This window comes from Elephas maximus, chromosome 5 (genome assembly GCF_024166365.1).
Source record: "Elephas maximus indicus isolate mEleMax1 chromosome 5, mEleMax1 primary haplotype, whole genome shotgun sequence".
Lineage (NCBI taxonomy): Eukaryota > Metazoa > Chordata > Mammalia > Proboscidea > Elephantidae > Elephas > Elephas maximus.
Window position 1 is genome coordinate 107,524,376 of NC_064823.1, and position 22,372 is coordinate 107,546,747.

The following is a 22,372-nucleotide window of genomic DNA, read 5'->3' on the forward strand; positions in this document are numbered from 1 at the left end:
GTGCTTTATCTTCAATTTCACCAATCCTATCTTCCATTTATTCTATTCTGCTCCTTTGGCTTTCTATTGAGTTGTCTAATTCTGTAATTTTATTGTTAACCTTCTGAATTTTTGATTGTTATCTCTCTATGATTCTTGCAGCTTATTAAAATTTTCATTATGTTCTTGAATAACATTTTAAATTTCTTCAACTGCTTTATCTGTGTTCTCCTTGGCTTGTTCTGTGTATTGCCTGATCTCCTTCCTGATGTCTTGAAGAGTTTTGTATATTAAGCTTTCTTATTCTGCATCCAGAATTCCAGAAAGGCACCTTCATCCAAAAGATCTCTTGATTCTTTGTTTTCAGAGCTTGTTGAAGCAATCATGGTCTGCTTCTTTAAGTAATTTGCTGTTGACTGTTGCCTCTGAGCCATCTATAAGTTATTGTATTAGTTTATTTTATGTTTGCTTACTGTATCTTAGCTTCTTGCTTTGTTTCATTTTGACATGCCCAAATAGGTTTATTGAGTGAGCTAGCTTGATTAATTTCTCCTTTGAAGCTCTAACATCATGTCAACAGATGGCTAGAGCTGTTATCAGGTATATAAGCCTAGGAGTCCATTCACTTTTCTTGTGTGGATTCAGCTCAGGTGTCCAGGTAGTTGGTCACCAAGTGTGGGGTACAGGCTCTGTTCTACAGTCTTAGAGTAGGTACTGGTATCTGGTTGCAGGAGGGGGTCATGATCTGAACAAGGTAGGGGTCTGACAACTGCCCCCTGGGTGTCTGTGAGGAAAGCACATCCCTGTTCCCTAGATCGCACTGGTGGGTGGCTTCTGTAAATGGACCATGGGCACCCAGTGCTCTTGGTTGTAAGGACTGGGAGGTACCAGTTATCCTTGGACCCCTGTCACGGGTCACTGGGTTCCCTGAGTGGAGCCACCAGTCCTCAGAACCCTGATGTGGGTAAATGAGGACCCTGTTTAATAGGCAAGGCAATGTCAAACATAAAACACCCACCTCTCCACTGCACAGCTGAAACGGTTGCAGTCTGCCAACAAGGGCCTATTCTCCTGAAATAGGCCCACACAGGTCCATGCAATGGGGAAGTGTATTCAAGGTCCATGGACCGTTTATGCCTGGACTGGAGCTGCTTCTGTCCTGAGCTCCCCAGGTTAGTGGGTCTGGTAGATTATCTCTTCCCCTAATTGTGAATTTTTTCCTTCTCTAAGGTTAGAGTGCTCAGCAGGGTTTGTCTCAGGCCCAGGGAAATCAACTGCCACTGAAGCTGGCTTGGGGATGGGAGGCACGGTAAAACATATGCATGTACTTAGCTTTTATGAGAGTGCAGTTCTCTGGTTCTGGAGGTGTGAGTAGGCTGTGCGGCTGCCTGTGTCTCCTGGAGGAAACTGCAGTCAAACAGTACCACCAGCTCGCTGCATTTGCTCCCGGGAATGGTGCCTGAGGGTTCCCAGAGATTCAAGTCTGGCAACTGCTCTCCACTTCTGAAATGTCTCTTCCTCCCCCTGCTGCTCTGTCTGTTTTCTAACTTTGCTTTGATGTTCTGGGCTCCTAGCTTGTCATAAACATAATCGTTTCACTTGTTTTTTAGGGTCTTTGTTCTAAGAGGGATCACGGGAAGCATCTGACTACTCCACCATCTTGGCCCCACCTCCTAGTCTTTTTTATGTTTAATGAGACAGGATTACTATAGGGTTTATCTTGAGTTAATCTCTTTTGAGATATAAAAGAAAATAAACAAGCAAAAGAGAAGTAAGCAGATATGGGGGAAGGGAGATGCCAAACCACATGGAGATTGCCCAGGAGCGGAAGCTCAAAGAGAAACGAACCTTCCTTCAGAGACAACAGAGAGAGAGGAAGCCTTCGCCTAGAGCCAGCACCCTGAATTCAAACTTCTAGCCTCCTAAACTGTGAGAAAATAAATTTCTGTTTGTTAAAGCCACCCATTTGTAGTATTTCTGTTACGGCAGCACTAGATAACTAAGACAAATATCTTCTTGTATTTCCTGCTTTATAGGTGCTCAGAACATGATCAAGCATGATGAATTATTTCTGTGAAAGAGGTAGCTGAGAAGGAATATAGTTTTCATTCTGTATATAAGAGAATTGTAGGAAGATAATGTAGAGTTGGATGATTACAATGCAGATTTGAAAATTCACATCTAGTACTCTTTGTTCTAAGGAGCTCAGGTGGTGCAATGGCTAAGTGCTCAGCTGCAACCAAAAGGTTGGCAGTAAAAATGCACCACCCAATCCATTCCAGGGAAAACAGACCTAGAGATCTGCGCTTGTAAAGATTTCAGCATAGGAATCCCTATGGGGCAGTTCTACTCTGTCTTATAAGGTCACTATGAGTGTGAATCAACTTGATGGCACACAACAACAATTCTTTATACCAGTATTCTATCCAGTGTGCTTGAAATAACACCATCATCATCAACAACTAATGTATGAGCATTTATCCTGCTTTACACATATTATCTCATTTAATCTTCCCAACAACTGAAATAAGTGCTATAATTAGCTCCCTTGTACAGATTAGAATAACAACTTTTGTGTAAACCTAGTTTCCCCAGTTACTTAAATATCATTCTGAGATTGTTAAATGTTTGGGGAGGTATGTGAACTCTTTCTATAACCACTGAGCAATTCCTCATTATACTGAGCAAAAACAGTTAACCTTATTTTCTTACTAAGTTTGTATTTTTTACTTCTTATTTATCTTCCCTCTCTTGTAATGGCAATTTATCTTTAAAAGGAGGCTTAGACCTTAGCTGTATCTCGGCTTTTTAGGAGCTCTACTCAGTATAGAAGGAGCCCTAGTGGCACAGTGGCTGGGCACTCACCTGCTAACCGAAAGGTTGGTGGTTCAAAACCACCAGCCACTCCACAGGAGAAAGATGTAGCAGTCTGCTTCTGTAAAGATTACAGCCTTGGAAACCCTGTAGGGCAGATCTACTCTGCCTATAGGGCTGCTATGAGTCAGAATCAACTCAACAACAGTTAGTTTGGTCTGGGTATTCAGTATGGGAAGGAACTACAGAAGGGCACGAATATCAGATGGTGTGTCTCCTTAAGGGCCATCTTGGAGGCTTGGAGGCTATCATACTCATTGAATCACACTGTGTCTGGTTCTGAGCCCCAAGTGTTAAGAAGGGTATTTATCAAACACAGACTGATAGATGTCAGAGACAACCTCCACAAATAGGACAGAACTTGAAATAAACTTGGAGGAAAAAGAGTTGAAGTAAAGGGGCATGTTTAGCTCAAAGAGAAAAGATTTGGGATGTAGACATCTTCACATATTTGAAGGACTGTCACATATATGAATGAGTAGACTTGCTTTGTGTCTCCACAGAGATTGGAACTAGAACTAACAGATAATGATATGTTGAATGACTCTTGGATACCAAGCAATATCCACAAGCTTGGAATAAAAAAAAATTAGTGAAGACATAGTTCTAGACCTTAAAGAACCCAGTCTTTTATGTATGTGGAAAAAATATACTAAAGTATTTTTATATACTCTCAATATGCTATAGATATTCAGTATAATTACTGGAGGTGTTCAATTAGAAAAGGAAGCACCATATGATTTAGACCGAAGCATAGTTTTGAGGTCCAAGGTAGACCAGATGACTTCTAGGTTCCATTCTGTATTTATGAGCCTATGATTCTGGGAGTAGTATGAAGACTCAATTATCTACCATTTAATTTAAAATATGGCAGTGAGGAGAACTCAGTACAACTTACATTTCATATTTACAGCAATGGTTAAAATCAAGAGAAAAATCTAAAGAAATGAACACGGATTTTATAAATTTATTATAAAAATATTTTGGGGGCAGACTTTGAACTAAATATGTATACACAGTTTGAAATAAGAGCCACTGGGTGTCACAAATGGTTAAGTGCTCAACTACCAGTCAAAAAGTTGGCAGTTCAAACCCACCCAGAGGTACCTGGGAGGACAAGCCTGACAATCTGCTTCCAAATGGTCACAGCCTTGAAAACTCTATGGAGCAGTTCTACTCTGAACACAAGGGGCCACCATGAGTTGGAATCAACTTGACACCAACTGGTTTGGTTCTGATTTTAATAAAAAGAAAAATAGCTAACACATTCTGAGTGATTACCAGGCTCTAGGCATTGTATTCTAAATACCATCTTGCCTTTTCGGAAATGATATAATCCCACCCTCAACTAATTTCTTAGGCTGGCATTTCTGGAACCCAAAATTTGGTGTAAATTCAGACATGGCACCCAAGCAGAGTACAGTCCTGGGGCTTTGCTTTTTTCACCAAAGACCTTTTTTCCCTACACAGAATTCCAAGAGAAAAACTTTCTACACTGACTCCTTGGACAGAGTTTTTCTGGTTTCCATTTTCCTGAGTAGACAGCCTTTCTAAAGGCCTAGTTGGATGCAATCAGGGATGGATTACCCAATAAGCAAAGTAAGCACTTGCTTAGGGCATTGTCATAGGTTGAATTGTGCTACCCGCCCCCCCGGTATGTGACACAAAACATATGTGTCAACTTGGCTAGGCCCTGATTCCCAGTATTGTGTGGTTGTCCTCCATTTCGTGACCTGACGTAATTTTCCTTTTTTTTTGGTAAATCCTAATTTCTGTCTGTGGCTAATGAGACACAATTAAGTTATGTTAAAGAGGATTAGGATGAGATGCAACACCCTTACTCAGGTCATAGCCCTGATCCAATGTGAGTGGAGTTTCCCTGGGATGTAGCCTGAATCGCCATTTACTTTATAAGAGATAAAAGGAGAAAGAAGTGAGCAGGGAGAGGGGGAACTCATTATCACCAAGCAAGAAGATCCAGGAGTGGAGTGCATCTTTTAGACCCAGGGTCCCTGCACTGAGAAGCTCCTAGACCAGGGGAAGACTGATGACAAGGGCCTTCCTCCAGAGCTGACAGAGAGAGAAAGTCTTCCCCTGGAGCTGGCATTCTGAATTTGAACTTCTAGCCTCCTAGACTGTGAGAGAATAAATTTCTCTTTGTTAAAGCCATTCACTTGTGGTATTTCTGTTATAGCAGCACTAGATAACTAAGACAAGCATCAACAAAACAGGGGCACCAGTTGTCCAAAGCAAAGACCCATAGATACCAAGCAGACAGGACACAAGGAAAAGCCAGTACCTCAGTAGAAGGGAAATAGCAGGGCCCTAAATGAAATTGATACCAGCTCCAGTGTGTGAGTATGTGCTGGCCAGAAATAAAGTTCACGCAAGGTCATGAGGGCACCCATGCACAAGGTTGTTTAAACTATAAGGCCTCTACCACTTCAACATCTTCACTGATATCTGTCTTTTATGGTCCCCTCCTATGTGATTGAAACTCCTTATCTTGGCAGGTCTCTTGGGAGTATACTATTTCATTCTAATAAATAAGAGGTGGGGGTGGGCTGTACAGTCTAATTCTTGTTACGTTCACCCAACATGAAGCTGGATCCAACATTGCAGTTACTGGGCAAGGAGGGATTATTTTAATAGATAACAGGTCTCTAATCCATTTTGAGAGAACTGTCTTGTACACCCATGTCTGCTGATCCAACAACTCCAGCCAGAAGGGCCAGCAAACACTCTTTGCCATGATACAAGCAAATGGTAAGTTCTTTCGCACATCCTAGTAAACAGCCAATGGGAACTCCAGCCACAGATGATGTAGAAAAGTGAGGGAACTCGGATACGTCGACCACTGCAATGAGAAGAAACCACTTGTCTGCTCTCTGTCACCATAAACTAGAGGAAAAAGATAACTGTGTGGTATCTGTAAAGAAGAGAGAAAACCTCAGATTGTTTTGGCAATCGGATTTTTTTTCTAAAGAGTAGCCATTTAAAGCAAAATTTGTGAAAGTCAATTTTCTGTTGTGCAAGATCAATAAAATTTTATATTGATTGTTGAAACAATTAAGTTCACTGACTCATTTTCTTTGTTGTAGAATATACAAACTATTCCTTTTGTAGAAAATGTGGTATAGAGTCAAAATCTTAGTACTGTATATCCACTAAAAATTTTATAATCTGGTTCAACTCATGCTACTAAAATGTCATATGCCACTTTTGAGATTGGTCTTTTAATACAGTTGCATTTAAAAAGAAGTTACATCATGGAGAGCTAAGACACACACACACACACGCGCGTGTATATAACTCACATATCCCGTTCAAATCTGAGGAGTCACCAAAGATTATGAGTGTTTAGAACCCTCACATGCCTTAATCTGGCCCTGGATGCAGCGGTCCTACCTTAAACTGATTTCTGACCAAGTCTACCACAGCACGGGTGTTAAAACTCTGGTCTCTAGCTGCTAGTGCCTACATCCAGCTCAGTAATTTTTTCCCCACTCCTCCGAGCCCTCTGACCCCAGAGTCTTTGTTATCTGGTGCTGCTGTAACAGAAATCCCACAAGTGGATGGCTTTAACAAACTAGAAGTTTATTCTCTCAGTTCGTTGTTGTTGTTAGGTGCTGTCAGATTGGTTCCCACTCATATCAACCCTATGGAGAAGAGAAGGAAGCACTGCCTGGTCCTGAGCCATCCTCACAAATCATTGTTATGCTTAAGCCCATTGTTGTAGCCACTGTATCAATCTATCTTGTTGAGGGTCTTCCTCATTTTCGCTGATCCTCTACCAAGCATGATGTCCTTCTCCAGGGACCGATTCCTCCTGATAACATGTCAAATGTACATAGAACAAAGTCTCTCCATCCTTGCTACTAATGAGCATTCTGGCTGTACTTTTTCCAAGACAGATTTGTTTGTTCGTTTGGCAGTCCATGGTATACTCAATATCCTTCACCAACACCCTAACTCAAAGGCATCAATTCTTCTTCTGTCTTCTTTATTCCCTGTCTAGCTTTCACATGCATATGAGGCGATTAAAAACACCATGGCTTGAGTCAGGCTGTCCTTAGTCCTTAAAGTGACGTCTTTGCTTTTTAATACTTTAAAGAGGTCTTTTGCAGCAGATTTGCCCAATGCAATGTGTCATTTGATTTCTTGACTGCTGCTTCAAGTTGATTGTGGATCCAAATAAAATTAAATGTTTGAAAACTTCAATCTTTTCTCCATTTATCATGATGTTGCTTATTGGTCCAGTTGTGTTTTTGTTTTCTTTATGTTGAGGTGTAATCCATACCAAAGGCTGTGGTCTTTGATCTTCATCAGTAAGTGCTTCAAGTCCTCTTCATTTTCAGCAAGCAAGCTTGTGTCATCTGTATAATGCAGGTTGTTAATGAGTCTTCCTCCAATCCTGATGCCCTGTTCTTCTTCATATAGTCCAGCTTCTTGGATTATTTGCTCAGCATACAGATTGAATAAATATGGTGGAAGGATATAGTCCTGATGGGCACCTTTCTTGACCTTAAACCATGAAGCATCCCCTTGTTCTGTTCAAATGACCTCCTTTTGGTCTATGTACAAGTTCCTCATGAGCAGAATTAAGTGTTCTAGAATTCCCATTCTTCACAGTGTTATCCATGAATTGTTATGATCCACACAGTTGAATGCTTTTGCATAGTCAATGAAACACAGGTAAACAGCTTTGTACTATTCTCTGCTTTCAGCCATGATCCATCTGACATCAGCAATGACATCCCATCCCATGTCCTCTTCTGAATTGGGCTTAAATTTTTGGCAGTTCCTTGCCGATGTACTGCTCCAACCACTTTTGAATGATCTTCAGCAAAAGTTTTACTTGCGTGTGATATTAATGATTTTGTTTGATAATTTCCACATTCAGTTGGATTACCTTTCTTTGGAATGGGTACAAATATGGACCTTTTCCAGTCAGTTGGCCAGGTAGCTGTCTTCCGAATTTCTTGACATAGACCAGTGAATACTTCCAGTGCTGCGTCCATTTGTGGAAACATCTCAACTGGTATTCCGTCAATTCCTGGATCCTTGTTTTTTACCAATGTCTTCAGTGCAGCTTGGACTTCTTCCTAGAGTACCATTGGTTCCTGATCATATGCTACCTCCTGAAAGGGTTAAATGTTAACCAATTCTTTTTGGTACAGTGACTCCATGTATTCCTTCCATCTTCTTTCTATGCTTCCTGCACCATTTATTATTTTCCCCATAAATCCTTCCGTATTGTTTATTTTCCCCGTAAATCCTTCAATATTGTTTTTTATTTTCCCCATAAATTATTTAATATTGGAACTCAACTCTTGAATTTTTTCTTCAGTTCTTTCATCTCGAGAAATGCCAAGTGTGTTCTTCCCATTTGGTTTTCTATCTCTAGGTTTTTGCACATGTCATTATAATACTTTATTTTGTCTTCTGGAGTCACAGTTTGAAATCTTTCATTCAGCTCTTTTACTTCATCATTCCTTCCTTTAGCTACTCTGTGTTCAAGAGCAACTTTTAGAGTCTCTTCTGACATCTGTGTCAGTCTTTTGTTTCTTTCTTGTCTTTTTAATAACCTCTTTCTTTCTTTCTATGATGTCCTTGATGTTGTCTCATCTTTGGTCATTAATGTTCAGTGCTTCAAATCTATCCTTGAGATGCTCTATAATTTCAGGTGGGATATGCTTAAGGTTGTACTTTGGCTTTCGTGACTTGTCCTAATTTTCTTCAGCTTCAACTTGAACTTGCATATGAGCAACTGATGATCTGTTCCACAGCTGGCCCCTGGCATTGTTCTGACTGATGATATTGAGCTTTTCCATTGTCTCTTTCCACAGATGAAGTTGATTTGATTCCTGCGTATTCTATCTGGTGAGGTCCATGTGTATGGTCACCATTTATGTTGTGAAAAAAGGTATTTGCAATGAAGAAGTCGTTGGTCTTACAAAATTCTATCACCAGGGCCATATTTTCCAACCATTGATGCTTCTTTGTTGCCAACTTTTGAGTTCCAATTGCCAATAATTATCGATGTGTCTTGATTGCACTTTTGATTAATTTCAAACTGCAGAAGTTGGTAAAAACCTTCAACTTCTTTTTCTTTGGCCTTAGTGGTATTAACTGGTCTTCGAGGCTAGATATCCTAATACAGAGCACCAGCTCCAGGGGAAGTCTTACTCTCTCTGTGGGCTCTGGAGGAAGGTCCTTGTCACTAATCTTCCCCTGGGCCTAGGAGTTTCTTAGCGCAGGGAACCTTAGTCTAAAAGATGCACTCTGCTCCTGGCTGTTTTTACTTGGTGGTAATGAGGTCCCTCTCCTCTCTACTCAATTCTCTCTTTTATACCTTGAAAGAGATTGACTCAAGATACAAACTAATCCTGTAGATTGAGTCGTGCCTCACTAACAAAACTGCCTCTAATCCTGCTTCATTAATGTCATCATAGAGTTTAGAAATTACAACACAGGATAATCACATCAGATCACAAGATGGTGGACAATCACACAATACTGGAAATCATGGCCTAACCAAATTGACACACATTTTCGGGGGACATAATTCAACTTGTAACACCCAGAGTGTAGTCTATGAGCTTATCACTGAAGTTTATACTTATGTTTGTTGCTTGCACTAAGGAATTTCTCTTCTCGAACTCAGCTACATACTACCGTATTATTATTTTTTAATAGACTTTATTTTTTACAGCAGTTTTAGATTATAAAAAAATTGAAAAGATAGTACAGAGAGTTCCCCAGTACCCCTGTACTATGTCCCCAATTATTAATATCTTAAGGTATATTTGTTAAAATTAATAAACCAATATTGATACATTATTATTAAGTTCATAGTTTATTTAAATTTCCTTAGTTTTTACCTAATGCTCTTTTTCTGTTCCAGAATCCTATCAAGGATACCACATAACATTTAGGTGTCATATCTCCTTAAGCGCCCCTTGATTGTGATAGTTTCTCAGACTTTCCTTGTTTTTGATGGCCTTGACAGTCCTCAAGAGCATTGTTCAGGCATTTTGTAGGATGCTCCACTATTGGAATTTTTCCTAACGTTTTTCTCACGTGCAGACTAGGTTTAAGAATGTTTGCGAGAGAGATCTGAGTGGAAAAGTGCCATTTTCATCACATCATATCAATAGTACATATTATCAACGTGATTTATGACTGTTGATGTTGAATTTGATCACCTGGCTGTCAATATTTGTCAGATTTTTCCACTGTAAAGTTAGTCTCCCCTTCCCCCCCTTTGCATACTTTACATTTTGGAAAGAAGTCAGTATGTGCTGCCCACACTTAAGGAGTGAGGAGTTATGCTTCCCCGTATCACTATTTTTTAATGGTTATATTTAATCTAGGAATTCTATACGTTTATAGTACGAAGGAGATTTGTGTTGTCTATCAGTCAAGATCCTGGTTGTGAAAATTGAGTCCTTCCCCAGGGGTATTGATTGAATTCTGTTCCCCAAAAGATATGTTCAAGTCATAACCTGTAATACCTGTGAAGGTAGCCTTATTTGGAAATAGGGTCTTTGTTCATGTAATTAGTTCAGTTAACATGAGGTCATTCTGGTGGGCCATATCCGATAAGACTTATAAAACGAGGAGAAGAGACACATAAATAGACTAACAGACCCAGAGGAAAGATAGGCATGTGGAGATAGAAGCAGAGATTGGAGTTATGCTACCAAAAGCCAAGGAATACTTGAGGCCAGTAAAAATTGGAAGAGATAAGGAAGAATTATCCCCTAGAACCTCGGAGAGAGGTTGGACCTGCTGACACCATGAATAAGGATTTCTAGCCTCCAGAAGTGTGAAAGAATAAATTTCTGTTGTTTGAAGTCACCCAGTTTGTGGTAATCTGTTACAGCAGTCCTAGGAAACTAATATACCCAGTGTTACTAGTTTCCTAAATAAAATGGACACTGGTTCCCATCTTATGCCACCTCTGCAGCTTTTGGCTTCTGTGATACTACACCCTCAGTTTACCTCTCACCACTTTGGCTACTCCTCTCAGTCTCCTTTGTCAGTCTCTCCTCTTCTCTTCATCTCTAATAATTGAAATTTCTTAATCCTATGTCCTCTTTAAGAAGCCGTGGTGGTGCAATGATTAAGCGTTCAGCTGCTAACCAGAAACGCTGGCTGTTCAAACCCACCCGGCAGCTTTGTGGGAGAAAGGCCTGGTGATCTGCTCTTGTAAACATTACAGCCAAGAAAAGTGTATGGGGCAGTTCTACTCTGTCACATGGGGTCACTGAGAGTCAAAAATGCCTGGACAGCACCTAACAACAACATATCCTCTTTAACTAGAACATAAAGAAAACAAAAATGATCCTTACAAGTAGACCAGTAAACAACATGATTTCATTCTTCTTGGATCAATAATCAATGCCCACAAAAGTAGCAGTAAAGAAATCAAACAACGTATTGCATTGGGCAAATTTGCTGCAAAAGGTCTCTTTAAAGGGTTAAAAAACAAAGATGTCACTTTGATGAATGAGGTACACCTGAAACCCAAGTCATGATATTTTCAATTTCCTCATATACCTGTGAAAGCTAGACAATGACAAAGGAAGACCAAAGAAGAATCGACGCATTCGGACTGTGGTGTTGGCAAAGAATATTGAGTATACCATGGACTACCAGAAGAATGAACACATCAGTCTTGGAGGAAGTACAGCAGAATGCTCCTTAGAAGTGAGGATGAGGAGACTTTGTTTTGCTTACTTTGGACATGTCATCATGAGGAACCATCTCTGGAGAAAGGTATCATGTTTGGTAAAGCTGTTCTAAGGTGCTGTCGAATTGATTTTCAACCCATAGTGACCTTATATGACAGAGTAAAACGGCCCCAAAGGGTTTTCTAGACTGTAAACTTTATTGAGCAGATCACCTGGTCTTTATCCTGTGGAGCTACTGGGTGGGTTTCAACAGTTTACCTTTCTGGTTAGCAACTGAGCACTTAACCATTGCACCATGAGGACTCCTTGGTAAAGTAGAGGGTCAGTGAAAAAAAGGAGACCTTCAATCAGATGGATTGACAGAGCAGCTGCAACAATGGGCTCAGACATATTAATGGCTACCAGGATGGTACAGGACCAGGCAATGTTTCATTCTGTTATACACAAGGTTGCAATGAGTTGGAGCCAACTCTACAACGCCTACCAGCAACAACAACAACACATCCTCCTACCTTTCACTCTTTCCCTAGGCCATCTCACCTCTAGGCGTCTTGGTCACCTTTGCCATCTAAGAGCTGATGGATCCCAAATGTATTATTTCCCTCCAAGACTTCTCTTTTGAACCCCTCCTTCTTTTTCTCTCCCTTTTTCCCTCTCTGTGTTAGTTATCTATCCATCCATCCACCCACCTATTCATCTATTCATCCATTTAATATCTCTGTCCATCTATCTATGTTCTACTGGATGTCTGTCTATTTTCGCTTGGGTATCTCACATTCCCTCAACTGAATTCTTCATCCTCTCCTACAAATCTGGGAGATCTTTAGGTGTGGCTAACTTCAGGGGACTCAATCATGGTCATCAAGGTCATCAAGGCCAAGTTAATGTTTACTTCGTCTCCTGGCCCTGTTTTCTATAATGTTGGCGTAATTCTGGGGCTGTTTCTACGATTGCAGGAACAAGATGGCTACTGGTACGTGCACAGAAAAAAAGAGTTGGTTTCCCCCTACTCCCTTCCCAGTAGTGCTATTAAAAGCCCTAAATCAAATCTCACTGGCTCTGTCTGAAGCTGTACTTATTCGAACCAATCAGTGTGCCCCAGGACAGCCCATGCCTTCTGATTGATCAACCTTAGGTCATATGTCCACCCCTGAAATTGGAGCTATGGGCCACTTAACCCAACCCACATGTACTGAGGGTAGGGAGATATGATTTACCAAAATGAAAATTTGGGAAAGCATTGTGTGCTGTTTTCAGAAGACAGGGGTCATGCATGTCAGGTAGGCTGGATCACTAGTCTCTCATTTGGGGATTTTAAAATGTGTAACTGATAATGTCACTCTCTTGCTTCAAATCCTCAGTTTAGATTGATGAACTGCAGGCCTTTGACTTTCTGCCCGCGCTCTGACCACATCTCAAGTTTGGCTCTGCCTTCTTTACTATGGTCCAGCCACAATGACCTTGGTTTGTACCTCATTTGGACCATGGTTTTTTCTGCATCAGGGTCTTTAAACACGCTGTTCCCACTGCCTGGAACTTGCTCCTCCTCTCTTCTCTCTACTTCCCACCCCCATACCTTTGCTTAGCTCATTGACTTAAATGTCATTTCCCCCCAAAATAATTCCTGTTTTCTCAGAGTGAGTTAGGTCTGTTAACTACTCTCATGGTTCCCTGTACTTCTTCACAGGACTGATCTTAATTCTAATTAGTTGATTACTTTTATAATTATCTGTCTGTCTTCTCCAATGAACTTTAGGCTCAATGAAGGCAGGACAGTGTTTGTTTACTGCCTTTGTGCTTTAGCACTGCCTCGCACAGTGTGTGTGGCCCATAGGAATCATTTGATGCATATTTGTTTAATGAGTGGATGAGTGAATGAATGAGAGTTTACATGATAACTATCCCATGACTTAGGATCTATTTTAGGATAAGAAAAGGAGGTTCGGAAAGTTGCCCAAGATCATTCAGCTAGGCAGTGGCAGAACTTGGATGTTTTCATATCTAGGAATATTTGTCTTAAAAACAACTGAAGATTTGTTACCTCATGAAGCCTCTGAGACATTATCCTGTTGGTTTGTTTGGATTTTTTTTTTTACTTACCTTTCTTCTTTTTGGAGTCTCTGGGCGGTGCAAATGGCTAATACACTCGGCTGCTAACCGAAAGGTTGATTGTTTGAGTCCCCCCAGAGGCACCTCAGAAGAAAGGCCTGGCAATCTGCTTCCGAAAGATCAGCTATTGAAAACCCTATGGAACATTCTGCATCCCACTTTGAAATGTGGCGTCTGGGGTCTTAAATGCTAACAAGCGGCCATCTAAGATGCATCAATTGGTCTCAAGCCACCTGGATCAAAGGAGAATGAAGAACACCAAGGTCACACAATAACTATGAGCCCAAGAGACAGAAAGGGCCACATGAACCGGAGACTTACATCATCCTGAGACCAGAAGAACTAGATAGTGCCCAGCCACAACCGATGACTGCCCTGACAGGGAGCACAACAGAGAACCTCTGAGGGAGCAGGAGATCAGTGGGATGCAGACCCCAAATTCTCATAAAAAGACCATACTTAATGGTCTGACTAAGACTAGAGGAATCCCGGCAGTCATGGTCCCCAAACCTTCTGTTGGCCCAGGACAGGAACCATTCCCGAAGGCAACTCATCAGACATGGAAGGGACTGGACAATGGGTAGGAGAGAGAGGCTGATGAAGAGTGAGCTACTTGTATCGGGTGGACACTTGAGACTGTGTTGGCATCTCCTGTCTGGAGGGGAGATAGGAGGGTAGAGAGGGTTAGAAACTGGCAAAATTGTCACGAAAGGAGAGACTGGAAGGGCTGAATCATTAGGGGGAGAATGAGTGGGAGTATGGAGAAAGGTGTATATAAGCTTATATGTGACAGGCTGACTTGATTTGTAAACGTTCACTTAAAGCTCAATAAAAATTGTTTGAAAACAAACAAACAAAAAAACCCCATGGAGCACAGTTCTACTCTGACACATAGGGGGTTGCCATGAGTTGGAACTGACTGGATGCCAACTGGGTTTTTTTTTTTTTTTGGTTCTTTTTATCCGGTTTCCGTTTGAGCCATCTGCTCTGGAGGTAAATGTGAAAGTGCGTGAGGCAGGAGTATAAAGGGGAACTCAAAAGAAGAGATGTCCATGCAGGGATGGGCCCTTAGCAGGGAACAGGAGAGCACCTGACAGAGGGAAAAGATACTGAAAAACTGTGGTTCATTCCACAAGTGATTGGGGGAAGGAGTTTGACAGGAAACCTGATTCTAGGAGGTCGGGCATGGAGCTTGGAGTTCTGATGTCAATTGTCATCAGGAAAATGTTTGACTCATCTTCCTTCACCCTCTCAGCCTTGTTACCAGGTCCCACACCTTTTTGCTGGCTCTGACAGGTTTTTTGCAGAGCAGGAAACAGAAGAGCAAAATAGGAAGAGCAAAAATAAGGCAGCCCTACCTTACACTCAGGCCGTGGGAGTTACAAAGATTTCTCTGTTGAATAGATCTTAGAAAAAGAACATTTCTCCCACATTGAACTGGTATTAAGATAAGGGTGAGGTTCACACAGTCCTCTGAAGCCTAAGGAACTCATGATATTCTGGAAATAGCACTAGTAATAATATATCTCAATTCAGATAACATTTATTGAGTTCTGAAGCAGGAACTGTGGAGAGCGCTGGAGATTTACGTAGCTGTGCATGACTTCCTCTGCCCTTGAGGAGTTGTCAGCTACGTGATGATTTAGATACTTTGGGGTGCCAGCCTCTTACCTTGGCCACTGTTTCTGCAGAAAGGTAAATTCACAGCCACAGCACACGGAATGCGGGCTGGCTAGGACCATGCTGACCTTCCTTCCTCTTGTTCTTTCTTCCTACCCTCCCGTTTGCAGCTGCACCTTCTACTGAGTGCAGACTACCTCCTAGTTTCTGCCAAGAAGGAAATTCAGAGTCTGGCTTACCCAGTGCGCTGGAGTTGAAGCCCTGAGTTTGATCATTAAATAATTATGTGATCGAAGAATGTCATCAGTGTCACTGAAATGTACATGTACAAACTTGAATTGGGTGTATGTTTTTGCTGTGTATGTTCTCAACAACAAAAATTATTAAAAATAATAAATAAATATCAGTCATAATAATTTTATAAAATGTAGTCTGTAAAATACTTTGTATCATGTTTGGAAAATGATTTCCTTGTGGCAATGTACTTGTGGAAACATACTTCCTCAAATTCATTAAATTAACATGATTGTCCTAAAAAAAAAAATAGTCATATGGGTAAGTCACATAGCACCTCTGAAACTAAGTAATAAATGACATTTCTCCTTGCTTACCTTACAGAGTTCTTGGGGGAATATTACATGTTTTATTATGTATGTGCATCAAAAACTGTAAAGCCACCAGGGTTTCCGTAAAGCACTATACAAATACAAAAATTGCAATGATCCTTCTAGAGTCTGGGGGCACTCTGGATGGGGCCTTAGAGTTTGTTCAATGTCGCCTGTGTGCCGGGCACTGTTCTAAGCACTTCACATGTATAAAGACATTTAATCTTCAGAGCAAGTCCCTGGGTGGCACAAGTGGTTTGTGATTTGCTGGTAACCTAAAGGTTGGTGGTTTGAACCCATGCAGCAGTGCCATGGAAGAAAGGCCTGGTGATCTGCTTCTATAAAGCTTATTGTTATTGTTGTTGGTTGCTGTTAAGTCGATTCCAACTCATGGGGATCCCGTGTGTGTCAGAGAAGAACTGTGTTCCATAGGGTTTTCAAGGTTATGACATTTCAGAAGCAAATCTCCCAGGCCTGTCTTCCGAGCTGTAAGGATTACTGCTAAAAACACCCTATGTAACAGTTCTACTCTGTAACACACGGGGTTGCCATGAGTTGGAATCGGCTGGGCAGCAATGGATCTAACCTTCAGAGCAACCCTGTGACATAGTGTCTTAGTTATCAAGTGCTGCTATCCCAGAAATGCCACAAGTGGCTTTAACAAACTAAAATTTATTCAGGCCAGAAGTCCAAAATTGGGGTGCCGGCTCTAGGGGAAGGCTTTCTCTTTCTCTTCACTGTGGGGGAAGGTCCTCATCAATCTTCCCCTGGGTCTAGGAGGTCCTCAGCGCATAGGCCCCGGGTCCAAAGGACTCGCTTCGCTCGCGGCTCTTCTTTCTTGGTGGTGGTAGGTCCCCCCTTCTCTGCTCAGTTCTCTCACCTTCTATCTCTTGTAAAATAAAAGGTGATGGAAGCTACACCACAGTGAAACTCCCGTTACATCAGATCAGGGCTGTGACTTGAGTAAGGGTGTTGCATCCCACCCTAATCCTCTTTAACATCATCTAATCTTGCCTCATGAACCACAGGCAGAGATTAGGATTTACAACACATAGGACAATTACTTTAGGTCACAAAACACACAATACTGAGAATCATGGCCTAGGCAAGTTGACACACATTTTGGGTGGACATAATTCAATCCATGACGTGTAGGTACTATTATTATCCTCATTTTACACAAGAGGAAGAGAGAGGTTAAATGACTTGCTCAGGGTCACATAGTAAGAGGCAGAGCTGAAATGCAAAGCCAAGCAGTAATGCGTTAACCACCAGACTAAGCTGCCTCCTGTGTGCACCATTAACACCATCTGTATACTTCTCTAGGAGTCAGAATCAAGTAGACTACAAAGGGTACACTTGACTAGGAACACTTGGTAGAGAATTATAACTGCTTGCCTTAAAGGTAAATAAACTCCTGGAAGGCTGGGACTGTACCTCCTTCATACACATGCTCACACACTTGCACATTGCCTGCCAATTAGCTGGAGCTCTGTAAAATTTGCTGAATGAATAAATGCGTTTTGGGGAGGGATACAAGTCTGGTACACCTGCTGTGTTTTTCCTTCTTTTCTTGGCTGACTGCTTATTTCCTTCAACCATTCCCAAGAGGAGATTGTCATTTCTCACTGTTCTCGTTGCTCTCCTTTGCACAATCTCCTCTTCAACAAATGGTGCATCTTAAGTGAACTACCTTAATGTGAACAGAGTACCTGGGGAATATTCCGGGTGGGGTGGGACTCTTCCTTCCTCCCCTCACAGTATGTTCTCACTATCCAGGACTCTGTCCTCAGAAGTCCACTCCTGCCCCTGCAGTATTTGTTTGCCTGGGCAAGTTCTTGGCTCTGAGATCAAGTACCCGAGATGACCCTAACGCCTTGACCAGAGGTCTAGGCAGGTAAACGGAAATCAATCTTTTTTATTTTTGCGGAGGACGGGGCGGGGGTGGAGGGAGTTGAAAGGAATTCTTTAAGCTTTTAAAGAAAGAAAACTGATTATGGGGAGGGGGGGAGAGTTGGGGCAGGAAACTGCATCTTCGAATCTAGAACCCAGAGAATTATTATCCATTTCATTTCCTGGCGCTACTACGGTGATCTTTCTTGAAAGAAGATTTCGGGACTTGGCCTCATAAGTTGGACTGTATTTAAGGGGATAATAGGGCAAGATATATGAATTTGGAGATGTGTTGGAAAATCTTGTAGTAAAGTGGACAAAAATGTTTGCACTGTGTCTGTTTGGCTCCTCAAATTGGGAAAATACAGACCCCGGTTCACAGTCCGAAAAGTCTGATGAAAAGAGAGATTAGATTATTAGATAAACTGGCTATCATATGCGGGATAAATTTTCCAATTCCAACCAGGGCTTTATTCTTCGTTGTTTGTTTTGGTTAGAGACTACTTTGGGGAACTGTACGCTCCACTGGACGCTCCGCACTGTTCTGGGTAACAGGTCTCGCTGCCATTCCCCAGAGCCGCCCCTTTCCCGGGGCAGGAGGGCGGGGCCGCGCTGGCGGGAGCGCGCGCCCGAGGCGGAGTCTGCGGTGGGAGTGGAGGAAGGAAGGCGGCCTGGGAGCGCGCGAGGCTGCCAAGTGCGCGCGCCCGCCAGCCCGCTCTTGCGCCCACGCGCTTGCCCGCACTCCCGGGAAGTCTCGCGATGTCGTAGCCGGCTGCTCCCGCTGCGGGTGGCTCGGGCTGTTGCTGTGGTTGCCTGAGTTGCTGCTGCTGCTGTTGCGGCAGCGGTGGTGTTGGTGGAGGTGTCGGCCCCGGGGCGGGCGGATGTTGACATTGTTGGTGTTGTTATTGCTGACGGTAATGGCGGCGGCGACGGCCGGGACCCCATCTCCTCTGTAGCCGGAGCCGAGAGACAGCCTAGAGCGAACTCCGCGGCCTCCGAGCCGGCGGCAGCAACTCCCCTCAGCCTCCGCCGCCTCGCCAGCCCGGACCCCCGCCCCAGCTCCTGAGTCAGGCCCCTTTGGGCAGGGGTCGCGGAGGCTCGGGATGGCGGATTTCGACGAGATCTATGAGGAGGAGGAGGACGAGGAGCGGGCCCTGGAGGAGCAGCTGCTCAAGTACTCTCCGGACCCGGTGGTGGTCCGCGGCTCCGGTCACGTCACCGTGTAAGGCCCGGAGGAGGGTGAGGGCGAGGACGGGAGGTGCCGGCCATGGGTGGGCCCCACTTACACCTCGGGAGCCCCTTTCCCCCTCGGTGTCCGCTTCTGTCGGGGGCCTTCGGCAAGAGAAGGCGACCAGGAAGTGAGAACTTGCTTTATTTTCATTTGCTTGGGTTTCCCAAGTAGGGACAGACACTGCCCTTCCTCGCCCCACACACCCCTTTTAGCAGGCCCCACAGGCCTGGGCAATGTGACGGATCCCAGTAGCGAAGGTTTTTCTTTCGGAATCTGCTCTGCGGGCTACCTGCAGCTTTGGGGTGAAGTACACGTATTTTCGAGGTGCCCCTCCCTTGTTTTCTCATCCAGTTACCCTGCGGGTCTCTCCTTCTCTGCCTTTGAGACTAGTGACATATGTTCCGGAGGCCAGATCTGGGCCATGGAAACTGCAGTGACCATCAGGATGGAGGTTCACTCTCGTTTGTGTTTTTCACACATACGCCAGGTCTTCCCAGTTTCTTTCAGAGTTAGTTTCTGCGGAACTAATGGCAAGTTCCTGTAATTGTTTATGATACAATATATAACGAAAGTATAATTAAAATGTGCAGAAAGATATACCGTTTACAACTAATTTTTTAAAAATCTACATGATAGACACACTCTGTTCAGGTTACTGAGGATTCGCAGTAATCTAAGTCCCTTCTTGGGCCATGAACCCTAGCATGGCTTCTTCATTTGATAAGGTTTTTTGTAAATCTGGCTAGCAACATTGTAAAAGTCCAATATTATTCAAACAATAGGGAATGAAAGCTTTCTGAAGAGTCATGACTAATAAAGGAATGTGAAGACTTGAACCAAATAATGAGCTGTCTGGAAGCAGGAAGTTTTGTATGTTTCTGTGAGAAGTCCAGAGTTTTGTACAACTTGAAGTATTTATACGTTGTCATTTTAGGCCTTTTGTTTAGATCATCGATCAAACTTTCATATATGCTTTACCTTTTTAGTAAAATAGAAGGACCAGCAAGTCTGAGACTATCTGGAGCAGTTTCATTATATTTTTGGTATAGGATGAGTGGCATGTGCTGTGAATAACTTAGTGAAACAACAGAAAGACTTTCATGTAAGATTTTCAGCAAAATCCTTGCATTTTTCAGTGTACAATATGACTAGTCATATTGTTGTTTGGGTATGCTTATGTAATGCTTTGGTCTGTTTAACACCTGTTAGTTTATATTCACGTGATTTACCAGGGTAAAACACTGTGTAATTGCTGTCACAGCACCATAAGACAATGGAATTTATCACCACAATAACAGTTACTGTTTTAACTCTCATTACCAGTTGCAGTTAATACATATAACCAAATCTGGATATTAAGCCTTTTGTTAACATACATAGCAGAACTTTTTTAGTCTCATAACCTGACATTTAATTTTTAGTTCAACTCTTAAGGTCTTTTTACATTATTTTAAACCTGAGGAGTAAATGAGTGCTTAAAGAAGGGATTTTTCAGACTTTTTCATGTTGTCTACTCTTCCCCTTGTTCTTATACATTCCTCGTGTCAAAGAAAATCTGGTGACATTTTGTTATTTAAGAAGGTGGAGCTATAGTTGTACTGGAAACCTGGCGGTGCACTGGTTAAGAGCTAGGCTGCTAACCAAAAGATTGGCAGTTTGAATCTACCAGCCACTCCTTGGAAACCCTATGGGGCAGTTCTACTCTGTCCTCTTGGGTCGCTATGAGTCGGAATTGACTCGATGGCACCCAACAACATCAACATAGTTGTACTCTTTCCTTTGTTAAAGGTAAAGAAAAGCTAAACACTTTGGGTGCCTAAATGGAAAATATAATGACTGAAGTGCTCAGAACCAAATAGGTGATCAGTAAATCGGATTGTATAGGCAGTCCCCAACTTAAAACAGGGTTCTGTTCTGACGACTCTGTCATAAGTCATTTCTGATGTAAGTCAAATCTCTCTCTCTCTTTTTTAGTTTTCATTATTGTTGTCTTTTATTCCAAAAACCAAAGACCAAACCCAGTGCCATCAAGTTGATTCCGACTCATAGTGACCCTATAGGACAGAGTAGAACTGCCCCATAGAGTTTCCAAGGAGCGCCTGGCGGATTTGAACTGCTGACCCTTGGGTTAGCAGCTGTAGCACTTAACCACTGTGCCACCAGGGTTTCCCTACCTTTTATTAGCAGTATGTTTATAAATGAGGACCCCTTGTGGCATAGTAGTTAAGCACTGGGCTTCAACGGTTCAAACTTACCAGCTGCCCTGCAGGATAAAGATGTGGTGATCTGCTCCTGTAAAGACATTAGCCTCAGAAACCCTATGGGGCAGTTCTACCCTGTCCTGTGGGGTCACTGAGTTCGAATCTACTCGACGTCAGTGGGTTTGGCTTATCTTTATAAATCTAATCTTTGAACACCTGCAAGTGAAAATTTAAGAATGATAATATTAGCAGTTATGTGCTGCAATATTGTATGTAGTACATGCTACGAAGAATAAGATGTACCAAAAACAAAACAAAACAAAAAAGCCCCAGACAGTCTGTAAGTGCAGTTTGTCGAAACTCAAATATGTTGTAAGTCCTGCCTGTGTGCAACCCAAGCCAACTGAAGGCCAAATAGCTGAGAGAGGGGCCTAGCGTTGCTATTTGGGAAAAAAAAAATCCCACAGATGATTCTAACATGAGCAAGGGTCGAAAACCATTCCATGGTATAAGAAGGAAATATATGTCACCAGTAAGAGTATGCCTTTCTACATTGGAAATTAATGTTTTTGTGATCCACCTCAACCACTTCCCTCTCCTAGTTACCTTGGTTTTATGCTCTGGATTCAAATATAACCTCTCCCATTTCTTGGGTAAATTATTTAGTCTGTGCGTTTTCATTTAAAATAGGGATAGTTACAGTCCCTAGTTTTTAAGATTATTAACGTTTAAATGAGACAGTCCATGCAAAGAATTCATCACAGTATGTGGTGTGGTGCTCAATAAATGTTACAACAACAACAAAAAAAAACCCAGTTGCCATTGAGTTCATTTTGACTCATAGCAACCCCATGCGTGTCAGAGTAGGACTGCGTTCTGTAGGGTTTTCAATGACTGGTTTTTTGGATGTCTTTGTTAATTATTATCCTCCTTAGATACAGATTTTTTTCTTTGAGAAATGTAGGTGTAAATCACAATACTAAGAAATCAGGACTGACATTTTCAAACACACCGTAGATTCACTTTAGCTTATTTTTCCATTTCTAAATAACTTGTTTGAGCTTAAATTATGTGTGTCGATAATACTTAACTGCATTGAAGACTTAAGCTTTTTTAAGGGGGGAGTAGCATGAATATAGTATACTTGTTGCTGTCGAGTCA

At 42.2% G+C, this 22,372-nt stretch overlaps 1 protein-coding gene across 1 annotated transcript in view; it reads left to right on the plus strand.

The window, feature by feature from the left end:
- The first annotated feature begins 18,499 nt into the window (after positions 1-18,499).
- Positions 18,500-22,372, plus strand: part of CHIC2 (cysteine rich hydrophobic domain 2) — a 50,260-nt gene continuing 46,387 nt past the window's right edge. The window contains exon 1 of the mRNA XM_049886925.1: positions 18,500-19,001. Within this exon, the coding sequence (XP_049742882.1) occupies positions 18,883-19,001 (119 nt within the window). The 5' untranslated portion in view covers positions 18,500-18,882. The remainder of the gene's footprint in view (positions 19,002-22,372) is intronic.